General features: G+C 35.4%; 1 protein-coding gene across 2 annotated transcripts in view; it reads right to left on the bottom strand.

Annotated features, from left to right (window-relative positions):
- Nucleotides 1–13,146, bottom strand: part of CSMD1 (CUB and Sushi multiple domains 1) — a 1,179,538-nt gene that overhangs the window by 296,468 nt on the left and 869,924 nt on the right. For both annotated transcript variants that reach the window (XM_042802880.1, XM_042802881.1), the window contains exons 13-16: nucleotides 12,158–12,340; nucleotides 10,012–10,338; nucleotides 5,984–6,178; nucleotides 1,947–2,085 (exon numbers count right to left, since the gene is read on the bottom strand). In XM_042802880.1, coding sequence (XP_042658814.1) covers nucleotides 1,947–2,085; nucleotides 5,984–6,178; nucleotides 10,012–10,338; nucleotides 12,158–12,340 — 844 coding nt within the window. The remainder of the gene's footprint in view (nucleotides 1–1,946; nucleotides 2,086–5,983; nucleotides 6,179–10,011; nucleotides 10,339–12,157; nucleotides 12,341–13,146) is intronic.

The following is a 13,146-nucleotide window of genomic DNA, read 5'->3' as shown; positions in this document are numbered from 1 at the left end:
CAAACAACCTTTTGCTGTTGTAAGAAGTAACATGATAATTTTATGAGAACTGTTTAAACAGTTCTCTGATATTGGTCATTCTCTCATTTGTCCCCAACCTTAATGCATTTATATTAAGGAAACAAAAGAGGACTGGAAAAAGGATATGGTAAACTAAATAGACAATCTATTTCAATCTTCTCACCTACATCACATGTCATGCCTCTAATCATGTTCACAAAAGTCTTCTATATATGTGTTAGTTTTCATTCATATTTACTGATGGTTACCAGAACTCTGGCAGCTCAATGAGCAGTGTAAGTTCAAAATACATAATTTTATATATCACAGTGGAATTCTTTTTCTTATATGATTCATTTTGTATGTACTTAATCTACCTGCAATTCTGTTGCCCAGACATCCAGTCTTATAAGAACCTTCAGCAATTCTTCAGTCATCCCTTGGTTTTAATATCTTGAATAACTTAGTATTAGTCTAATTTTCTCCTTTTAAAGATCATTTCTGAACATGTTGAATAGTTTTGACAATAACACAGATCTCTGCACAACACCCAAAATTCCACTGTGAAACTTATATTGTCTGTTAACTTTTTTTATTTACGCAAAGTCCTTCCTTGTATTAAAAAAATGCTTGGCTTTTTAATAGCCCTTTGCAGAGTGAGGTGCAAAATACAGAACTTGTATTTTGAAACCCAGGTAGACCATATCTAACATATTTCTATATTTTTCTGACACCACCAAAGAATCCCAATAGGATTCTGAGATCGGATTTCTTTTACAAAAGCCATCTCGACACTTCCTCAGTATATCATACTTATCCATGCTTCCACTAATGCTACACTTTGTTATAGTTTTCATAGTGGAAATACAGCATGCAGTCTCTTAGATCTCCATGAAAGACTTAAGAGATAAGAGATCCTGAAGTGCACAGTATCAAGATAGTTTTGAAAGAACAGTTACAGTTACACACAACTTTCAATCGTTCAGTCATCTCATCTTTGTATTCATTCAATACTCCTGAGTGAATGCTGTCTTGTTCTGGTGACTTGCTGATCACCTTGTCTGTATATGCCACCACCCCTACCAATGCCTCTTCAGTCCAAGACAGACATTCCAATGAGTTCCCCAAAATAAAGAATCTTGTGAAAGTTAAGTTTACAAGGATGCAAGAAGGAAACAAACAAACAAACAAACAAACAAACAAAAAAAAACAGTGGAAGTGATACGTGCAGAAACTCACTAATCACATTAAAAAAAGATCTCTCTGTAAGGTCTCTCTACCCCTGAAGGAGTGAACAGCTCCTCCTAGTTTATCATCATCGGCAAATTTACTTAATGTACATTTGATTCATGCATCCTGATCATTTACAAAGCATTAAGGAACACTGGCCCCAAAACTGGTCCCTGGGGAACCCCACTGGTAACTGGCACCAGCCTGATGTAACCGCATTTCCTGTAACTCTTTGAGCCTGACCTGTCAGACAATTGCTCACCCAACATATTATGGACTTCTCTAGCTATGTAATGTATGTTACATCAAAAAAAGATCCTAATGGGGAAAACCAATTGTATCCAACACACAATACTCAAAACTTTTTCACAAATCCTTTTTTTCCCTAGGAAAATTATGGTCTCTTATAATAAAACCTGGTCATCATCAGGGACAATATATAGTTGTACCTGAACACAAAAGTAGTCAAAACCCCAAAAGATAACCTTATTTATGTGCTAAGAGGTGGACATTTAATGTAAATTGATTAAAACATAAATAAAGGCAACGTAAACACAGATTTAAGATTTAATTTTTGGCTTGAGGAGTAGTACTATGAGTGTTGCATCACAAATCCTTTTTCTGGTTTGGGTTCTTAAAGAATATTTTTTTTCTTCAATGTTAAAACAAATATTTGTGCTCATACCTTACTTGTTGTTTGACTTTATGATTCTCACCTGTCAAATGTTATCTTAATAGAATGTCCTGGTCTTGCTTCAATCACCCATTCACAATTAAGTGAGTCCTTATAATATCCTGGCCACCCTGGTGGTAAGATAACACCACTTGATGCTGTCAAATGTCCACCACATGGTGCTGAAAGAAAAAAAGCATGCATACTTGTACTATACACAGTATTTCTAATACAATATGATATACTCAAAGAACTTACAAAAATTGAATTATAAAGCATAGGAAAAAAAAGTAATATAGAACACGAATAAATTTTCTACATTATGTTATTAGCACTTTGTTTCCTTCAGAGTCATAAGTCCTGCAATGTATTTTATCATAGTTTATTACTTTATACATATCTTAATACATAGAGCATGGCACTTGATTCTGCCAGCCTCCCTTCTGTTGAAAAGCAAATTATCTCATTAAAAAATAATGTATCATAATTTTTTAGATCTAGTATGATTCCACATTTATGTGGACATATCAGACAAATTGTTCCAACTAATTTATAGTTAATTATTTTTATTTTACTGTGCCATCTAATACCTTCTTGAGTGATCATTCAGCTCAGTGGAAATGATTGTTGTAAATATTCCATTGAATCACAGAACAGTTGAAATTGGAAGGATCCTCTGGAAAACAATTAGTTCATTCCCTCCTTAAATACAGCGGACTGCACAGGACCATGTCCAGTCAGGGTTATGCCCTCCCACCAAATTCAGACACTCCACAGACTTTCTGGGCAATATGTTCCAGTGTTTGACCACTCTCGCAGTGCAAGTTTTTTCTTATGATGAAACAGAATTTCTTGTGTTTCAGTTTGTTGTGTTCATTGCTTCTTGTCCTGTCACTGGACATCACTTAGAAGAGTCTGGCTCCATCTTCTTCACACCATCCCATCAAGTATTTATACACATGGACAAGATCCCTCCTGAGCCCTGAGACTTTTATTCTCCAGTCTAGACAATCCCAGTTGTCTCAACATCTCCTTATATAACATATGCTCCAAGTCCTTAATCATCTTTGTGACTGTTCACTGGACTCACTACAGTATGTCCATGTCTCCTGTACTGAGGATCCCAGGACTGCATACAGCATTGCTGACGTAGCCTCACCAATGCTGAATAGAGAGGAAAGACCTGACATTTCCTCTCAGCCCAATTCTCTGCCCTCTCTGTCAAGGTCCCGCTGTTCAGTGGCACAAGTATATAGTGTATCAGCCATTACTCCCAATTTTACTTCATCTTCAGTCTTGCCCAGAGTTCACTCTGTCCCACCATTCAGTTCATTACTGAAGATTTCAAACAGTATTGGGCCCGGTATTGACCCCTAGGGTCTATCATCCAGTTGGACTTTTTCCCACTGACCACAACCCTATGAGCCTAACAGTTCAGTCAGTTTTCAGTCCACCTCACTGTTCACTTCTCTAGCCCATATTTCATCAGTTTGCCTATGAGAATTTTATATGATAGAGTGTCAAATGCCTTACTAAAACTGAGATAAAAAATATCCATTACTCTCTCCTCATCCATCGGGCAAGTCATCTCATCGTAGAAGGCTATTAGGCTGGTCAGGCATGAATTCCACTTCATAAGTACATGCTGACTGCTCCTAGTCGCCATCTTGTTCTTCATTGTTTGGAAACATTTTCCAGGAATATTGTTGCATCACCTTTCCCAGCAATCGAGGTGAGACCTGTAGTTCCTCAGATCCTCCTTTTTCCTTTTTGAAGATAGGAATTTGCTTTCTTCCAGTCCTCAGGAACCTCCCTGGATGAAATGACCTTCCCAAGATGATTGAGAGTGGCCTTGTAATGTCATTGGCTGGCTTCCTCAGCATTCTTGAGTGCATCCTATCAGGCTCATTCCTGCATGTTGAATTTGTTTAAATGTTATCTAACTTGATTCTCCTTCATAAAAGGGAAAAAAGTGTTGCAACAGGGCTATGAAAGTAACAGGGTTAGACAGGAAGCATTTTTCAGAGCAGGATTATAGGACTTTGGTGCAGGATTAAACAACACCGGAAATAACTGAACAAATTTTGGGAAACATGAGTCCCTTAAAATATTAAGCTGTTGAAGCACAGGGCTTTGGGATGTTATACTTCACCAAAGGCTATGGAGCAGTCTAAAACAGGAACATTTTTAAGGTCGGGTAAATTTATCTTACTATAATTTGTATTACTGTCAAGTAGTCAGTGGTATCATTATCAGCAAATTCCATATTGCAATGCAGGAAATCTTGTCACTTTTCTTATGTTTCTCTAAGTAGTGACAAGCAATCCTATTATGCCAAATGGAAATTAATAGTAACATGAATTTATGAGTAATAAAATAATATTCTTAGATTTGATTCAATGTCTTTAAAAAAAAAAAAAAAAAAAAAACAAAAAACTAAAACAAAAACAAAACAAAAAAAAAACCTCAGAGGTGTTATTTCATTTCAGCCATGACTTGCACTTGTCTCTGGGAAGTTTTTTCAGTTTTGAGAAATTGGGGGAAAAAAAGCAACCCACGAAACATGAAATATACACACTGAATTGTCCCTGGGGCAAACCTGGAAACTCCTTCAGTTATCAGATAGAAAAAAAAATCCATGTCAGAAAGGAACACATGTTGAATGTAACTTAAAAGAACTATACTTCCTTCTATACCAAAACAAAAAAATAGACAAAATCTAAAAAAAAAAAAAAAATCTAATAGTTTAATCCTTTCCTCATTAAAAACTAGGTAAACATCCTGCAGTGTTCAAAGAAAGAATAACTGAGTGGCACTTATCTATTTTCTTAAAGAGTAACTTCTGTATTTGTTTTCTCTATAATTTTTTTACTCAAAGTGATCATCTTGGGTCCTCTATCTATGTGGAAATAAAATTACACAAATATTACCTTGAATACTTTAACAATTGTGTGTAGAGTTTCAAAATAAGAAAACATCTTTTGATGAAGAGCCCTACTCCATGCTTTAGAGTGGTCCAGTTTTGCTCTAGGCAAAAAACCTTCTCCACTATGTAACTCATTACATGTCTTAATCAGGATAAGAAATCCTGCTAGTACAACACCTAAATTCACATACACTACTTCTACCAAGCTTCTAATGTGCTTTTTCTAGTATCTCTAAATTTTCTTAAAAATGCAGTCTTATGAGAACTGAGGTGCCAAATTGCCCAAATAACAAACACCATGAAAATTATATGATCCAGATCCTTAAGTTACTGCAAGGACACTGAAATTAATAGAGGTGTGAGATTAGTTTCTTCAAAAAAAGTATTTAATTGATTGTCTACTATATACCTATTGTTTACTAAAAGGTATGAAATTTTTTGAACAATACTTTTAAAAGACATACTCCAGTCATTTATGAAATACGTTCATATGTCTTGCCTTAGGACCCATCATGGTTAAGCATCAAGAAATCAACCTACATTTTTTTCTTTTCTCACTGTATTTCATTCTAGAGAGATTTAATCTCAAGTATAGCTTATTTTAATTTGTTTATTCACCTAGGCAATACCAAACAAACAAATTTGGAGATTTTGGAGAATATAATGAATATTAAACATAGCCCTGATTTACACTATATCTCTCAGGAAAAAATGCACTGCAGGTTAAAATATTACATACAGAAGTTTAGGTATACTTTTGTTTTGAGAAGATTAAAGGTGCAAATTGTTAAAAACTACTTTTAAATAGAAAGTTACTTTACTTTTCTATGTGGTAGATAATTATGTTCTTCAGAATGCTACATCCAAAACTGTTACAACAGCTATAACTCATAACCAAGTAATGATGATGACAAACAGGACTTGAAAAGCATAGCAACCAGATTTTTAGTATGCTAATTTATTCCAAGAATATAAAAGCAAGCTTTCTCGTTTCTATTATTGCTCCCTCATTTGACTGGAGAAGTGGTAAAATAAGACAAATTAATAACTTTAGCTAAAGCAGTGTTATTTATGTGTGAAATGTAAAGAGTGAGCTAAATTTAAATAGTTTCATTATTCAAACTATAACTGCAAAGTAAAGACTGTGACCTTACCTTCACAACGTGGGACAGTACTGCTCCACACAACATTTCCATCTTGCATAATACATGTTATGGATTCAGAGCCTTGGGTCTTCACAAAACCATCATCACAGTGAAAGGAAACAGAACTTCCCAGTAGGAATCTGTCTCCAAAACGCCTTCCATTTATAGGAATGCCTGGATCATGGCACTCGTTCTGTCCAAAAGCTGATAAAAACATAACAACAACAATCATAATAATAGTAATAACAGCAACTACTACCAACACTCCTCTAAACTTTGTATCTTTTTTTTTGGAGAGGGGAATAACCTTTCAGTTGTAATATAATATTACATAATACATAAAATATTATAATTGAAAGTGTAGAAAACTCCTCAATAAAAAGTTAGCTTTAAATCCGATGACATTCACACAGATGCAACACAGTCCAAATTCAGAAGCTTTTTAGTTATGTGTGGCTTAGATACACAAAAACACTTTGCTTAAATTTTCCTCTGGACAAAATCCAGCTGTTTGCCTCTAACATAATGAGAAGTATGGTTTCACATTTCATCTAATCTGGTAGAAATACAGGCTACTGCTAAAAAACTATGGCCATTGCCTAGGCCAGACAGAGTAACCTCCCAGTGGAATGCTCAGAGAGGTCTGCCTCCTTGTAGTGAGGTGGCAACACAGGGGGCAACCCACACCTCCATGTGCATATGTGACCTCATGGGGGCTGTTCTCACCAGTACGTGGATTAAGTAGTTGCAGAGAGCAGCAGTGTGGGTGCATGTAAAGCTAAGGGGCCTCTGTGACTTTCAGGAGGTGTGTGCAAGTAAGGGAATCCACTTCAAGGAAAAGGGGTGAGTACTTGTAACTCATACATCCTGTGAGAGGAAGATGTGTATGTAAATCTTGGCAGAACAGGAAGAGGATGGATTAGAGTGGAAAGGTATTTACAAATTTATATGTGTTAAGAGTCACAAGTGGTGTTCCCCATGGCCCAGGACTGGGCCCAGTTCTGTTTAATACCTTTATCAGAGATCTGGACAAGTGGATCGAGTGCACCCTCGGTAAGGTTGCAGACAACACCAAGTTGGATGGAAGTGTTGATCTTCTTTGGGGAAGGAAGACTCTGCAGAGGGATCTGGACAGGCTGGATCAATGAGCCAAGGCTGACTATATGAGTTTCAGCAAGGCTCAGTGCCAGGTCCTGCACTTGGGTCACAACAACCCCACACAACACTACAAGCTTGGGGAAGAGTGGCTGGAAAGCTGCCTGAAGGAAAAGGACCTGGGGGATTTGGTTGACAGTCATCTGAATATGAGCCAACAGTGTGCCCAGGTGGCCAAGAAAGCCAACAGCATCCTGGCTTGTATCAGAAATAGTGTGGCCAGCAGGACTAGGGCAGTAATCATCACTAGTAAGGTTGCACCACAAATACTGTGTTCAGTTTTGGGCCCTCACTATACAAAAGACACTGAGATGTTGGAATGTGTCCAAAGAGCAACAAAGCTGGTGAAGGGTCTAGAGCACAAGTCTTATGAGGAGAGGCTGAGGGAACTGAGGTTGTTTAGTCTGCAGAAAAGGAGGCTGAGGGGAGACCTTATAGCTCTCTACAACTACCTAAAATGAGGCTACAGTGAGGTGGGTGTCAGTCTCTTCCCAAGTAATAAGTGATAAGACAAGAAGAAATGACCTCAAGTTGTGTCAGGGGAGGTTTAGATTGGATATTAGGAAAATTTTCTTCACTGAAAGGGTTATCAAGCATCAGAACAGGCTGCCCAGGGAAGTGGTTAAGTAGCCATCCCTGGAGGTATTTAAAAGACCTGTAGATGTGGTGCTTAGGGATAGGGTTTAGTGGTGGACTTGTCAATGTTAGATTAACAGTTGGACTCCGTGATCTTAAATGTTTTTTCCATCCTGAAAAATTCTATATTTCTAAGATAAACCAGGCAGCACAATTATACATCAAGTGTGGTCAACATCTGTCAGAGTTTAAGGAGTGTCTGGATGATGCTTTTAGTCATATGGCTTAGTTTTAGGTAGTCCTGTGAGAAGCAGAGAGTTGGACTTGATGATATTTATGGGTCTCTTCCAACTCAAGATATTATATAATTCTAAGATTTTTAAAGTGTCTAACATTGTGGTTTATCTTTTAAATTGCTGATATTGATCCTGATTCTACAGTTCACTAATTATGTTTCATTTATAAATAAATAAACTTCTCTGATCCTTATTTGATTTAAACCACCTGAATGGAGCACTTTTTCCCTGAAACACATAGGAGGTCTAGAAGTACTATCACTGTGGTTGAATTTAAACTAAGCATTTCCTATGAACAAGGATTCATAAATCAGGGACACTCCCATTTGTCATCTCAGTTTCCCAGTATAGAGGCATATGTGTTCTTAGGTAATTCTAGCATATAGGGCATGCATCAAGCTCAGCGGTAACACCTACTCTAATAAGAAAAGTGTGGTGGAAAGCTCTTTTACACAATACCTAGTTGATCAGGACTCTCAGAGAGTTTGATCCATGAGTATTATATTCCTGTCTGCATAATTTTCCACCTTCAAATGGAAATAGTAGAGACCGTCTTTATTACAGTCTGTCTTTATTTTGGCAGAATAGCATACGGAAAAAGGAATCTGAATGATGTCAGACAGAGGCAGACCTAGAATTCAGGCCTCAAATATTCTGGTAAATCTTTTAATCTCTACAGTCTTACTTAAGGTGAGGATCTCCCTTTTCTCTTCCTGCCACTTTTCAAAGGACAATAATTACTCCTTTCTCTGAAAGCAAAGGAAAAATTTAGTCATTTAAGACTTAAAAAGGGTTTCAATACATTAATTCCATTTTTATGTGGGACATCTTTATTAATAATGCAAGGAAACAGTTTGGCCTTGAACAAACATTGTTAATTGATTATCCTAATTGATACAAGATAGGAACAGCACAAGATGTGACAAAGGCAACTTTACTGTCAATTAACTTCTACAACCTTAGAAGATAATTTCTTCAACTAAAAAGATAATCTCCATATAAGTAATGTCTTTTCATAACTAATAAAACTTCTAGGAGAGTTAACAATCTATGGCAAATGTAGTAATGTTTTCTACATGATGACAATATTACTGGAGTTCTCAATTGAAAGCACTGCTGAGCAATATCATTTCATATAAACAAAACAACAAATGGCTATCTGTTGCCAGATGTTTTTTATCCTGGTTTCCCAGATGGGAAAGACTTATGCTTTCAGTAGCTCTCTATATGTATGTGATTGCAAGATCCACATTTAACAACTTTTGAGCTTGTTGACCAGCTGCAACTAAATTTTGTACATTTGAATATTGCATTCTCAAAGATACTATGTTCTTAAAATTCTTAAAGAAACTGTAGCTGGAGACAAGATTCTTAAATTAGAGTACTCCTATAGGAAAGACTTCTGCATGATATCAGCTATGTTCTCAGATACTAGAAAAACCACAGAGGGTAACTATTATATATATCCCCAAAAGAAATCTACATTCTTAGAGATCTGTATTCTTAGATACCACACCAACTAACTGGAAGATAAAATGCAAAAGCAAAGCAGGTTCCCAGACCAATTTATTTGCAATGATATTCTATCTGCTTTATATACGTCTATGCTTTTTAGATGAACATCTCCATATTTGGTATCTAAGACTAACACCTGTGTGAATTTATTCCTGCTGGTTCCATTGAGAATTATTTTAAATCACTTGCACTGGATGCTTTGATCTAAATGATCTGGGCTTTAGATACACGCTTGGCATTTATGTAGTGTCAACCAAAGAGGCACTTAAATAATGAAGAGAATTTCTCAGCAATTCTATCACAATGAAAATAAATAAGTGACAAAGATTCAGATAATCCAATGAATAACAGGAAAAGAGCTGAAAACAGTGCAATTACACAAACATTACAATTTACTTCTGTATTAGAAATAAAAACATGCTCTATTTTTAATTATTATGAAGAAAAATAGCTTGATTTTAAGACTAAGCATAAAATAGAAGCAGAAATTCTTACTTGTGTAGGTGATATTAAATCCCCTTCCAGTTGTAGAGTGATCCGACTGAAATTCAAGTCTTACTATGTGCCCACTGCTAGCCAACTGAGAAGGGACCTCATTGCCAGAAAAAGTGCCAAGAGGTGGTAAATCTGAAATCCCATCATCTTTCACTGTAAGGTAGTCAAACTGAGGTTCTACATCAAAGTCGTTGAAAATCAGATGGATTCTGCTTCCTGGCTCTGAGATAATTAACCAAACACAGTTCATATTGTTCCCATACTCCTCAGGATAATTTGGAGAAAGAATAATTCCAGATGGTGTGGTGAAGTTGAAGAAACATGAGACTAAAGAAAACAAAAATAGATTCTCAAAATACTATCCACAAACATAATAATTGTTTGTCTTTTTTTTTTTTTTTTTTAATGATACTATGATTATTATTTTTGTGAAAAAGGATACTTTTGAAGCCTGTATGTCAAAACTCCTACAAATGAAACCTGAAAATGTTTAAGACTGTCAGAACATTTCTCCAATACAACATGTCAGCCTTGCATGTTTTCATTTCCCCAAGTGAGGCTAAGTGACTGCACCAGGTACTGCAAGAGATTATTATAAGCATGTAGAGAATACCAAAGAAAGCAAAAGTAATACCTGGTGTGTTAAAAATTTGTAAAAATTGACATGTTTTTCTGAAATGAAAATGCAACCTCCAAATTTAAGTGTGACATTTTTTCTGAAATAAATATGCATGGAAATGTATTTAGCAATCCAAAATATCAAGCACAAAGGCCAATTTTGTCTGTAGTACACAGAGTTCATGCTGATGCAAATAACAGTAGAAATTTAAATGTACATCAGTCAAGAACTATTAAGAGTATATAATACAAACTTATATTGCCCCTAGTTTCCCTTTGATAGCACAGGGAAATTAAACAAAAAATATTTATAATTCTCATCCTTTTTCACTCCTTTGGGCCTATTTTCATCAAGACAATTCCTAACTGATTTCAGATTAATGAGCTTGTGGCTGGTGCATTAGTGAAAAGTACAGCGCATTCAGAAAGATGAAGGCTCACTGAATATTAACAGAAAGGATAACCATTACTCAGCTCTTCAGATGTGTCAAACTGAACTAAATGTTTAGAAATAAATGTAAGTTTACGTTCCATTATCTTTCATAGGACATGTGCACATGAAACAGTGGAGCACAGTAAAATATTCCACACTATTGTCAACAGAAACTAATATATCAGCCCAATGCAATACAGCACCATGAAGAAATGCAACTTCAGTCTTCTAGGGGAATTGCAGCTGCACTGTCTCCATGCCCAGGCCTTACGTGCTTAGACACATTTCAGCCTCTCAGAGCAAACTTACTCAGCTTGGTAAATCCTGTACCAAGACAGCTGCAAAATACATATATGTCCAAGTAGAACTGGACAGCTAACTAAATTTGTTTTGAAAATCCAGTACTGAACCATAAGACACTTTATAGGAAAAGGTAATGTAGTACGGAGAACTGAAGTGCCTAATATATCTGCATACGAGAAAGATTTATTTTATTTTACCATAGAAAAAGAAGAAAAAATGAAAGTAAAAAAAAAAAAAAAACCTACACAAAACAGAAACAAACAAAACCCAACCTTCTCTATTTAAATCCATTTACACAGTTACCTACAAACTTATTATATCTTTTAAACTAAAATTCACAAATAATGATCTTACCTACACTTTTTCCATGTTGGATATCCTTATATTTCTTATATTAATTTTCATGTTTTATTAAGATATGAGAAAAAAACCCAATTTTTATTTTGTGGATCCACAGACTGCTTTGTACTTCCAGAATCAATGTTTATGTGCCACAGAGTCCTTTTGAACACTTCTATGCTATTAGGAGTTGCTCATTTAGAGTCTAATTCAACACACATTTACATTAAGAGTGTTAAATGGTTCAATTAAATATAAAATGAGGGGAAAGAACATTCTAAAACAGTCCTACGTGATGTTCCCTGTAAATGAGCTACTACTGAGCCAACTAAAATAAACCATGTGACTGAAAAAAGTCTTCAAGGTCTTTGGAAATGTTTTTCTGCTGTCTAGTCACAAATGCTAAGAAAAGCAAGAGGTTAGGGTCAGAAAAAAAAAAATATAAATTCTTACAAACACAGCTGGGTTTGTTGCCAGACCACTGGTTGTTTTGTTGACATGTAATTGTTCTCTCTCCCACCAATTCAAAAGCTGCCTGACATTCAAAGGTAAGTATGTCTCCATGTAGAAAACTGCTGCCAGTCCTTTTTCCATATGATGGAATTCCAGGGTCTCCACAGCCTCCTTTCTCAATTTCTGAATATCAAAAAATTCAAACATAATAATAAGGAAAATATATTTGCAAGCAATTTATATGTCAGTATTAGAAGTGCTTTCAAAATATTTGGCATTATGCATTAAACTAATATTTCAGCTGAAAGTGAACTAGAGGTAAATGGTGTAAAATAACCTCTAAAATGACTTAGGACCTAAAGTCTTTTCACAAGCTAAAAGCTTCCATACCTGCATTGCTGACGATAACAAAATATTCAGGGTTAACTGCATGGCTGAACTGAACTACAGCATACTTCAAGGTAAAATTATAAAGCCACAGTCTCCATTCTAACCATGGAGACATATTATATGTAAATCCTATCTCTGGCAATGAAGTACTAGTAATAAACAATCTATCTTAACTCTCACATCTGCAATTCCATGTATAAGGCTATTAGCAATATGATTAAAAGTACATAATTTATTGATAGTGTCAATGAGTTTAATTTTAAGCACTAAAGTATAACAAAAACAAAACTGAGGAATTATTTCTTAATCTCATACTTCAAATTAGAGCCAAATTTATCCCAGCTGCATTCAGCTACACTGGAAAGAGATTATACTTCCTAGATATTTTCTAGGACATTTATTATTTAAATTATTTAAATTGTAGATATTGAATGTACATGTACAAGATAAAAATAAAAAACCTCAAGTCTTATGAAATTTATGAATAACAATAATATTAGGAAAAGAAATATTAATTATCTGTGATAGAAATGCTAAATCATCTTAAAATTACTATACACATGACTGTCCATCAAAAATGAAGGCTCCAATTCTTTTCC

This window comes from Tyto alba, unplaced genomic scaffold (genome assembly GCF_018691265.1).
Source record: "Tyto alba isolate M040663 unplaced genomic scaffold, T.alba_DEE_v4.0 Super-Scaffold_40, whole genome shotgun sequence".
In the NCBI taxonomy this organism is placed as follows: domain Eukaryota; kingdom Metazoa; phylum Chordata; class Aves; order Strigiformes; family Tytonidae; genus Tyto; species Tyto alba.
This window is presented reverse-complemented; position numbering and strand designations above follow the sequence as displayed.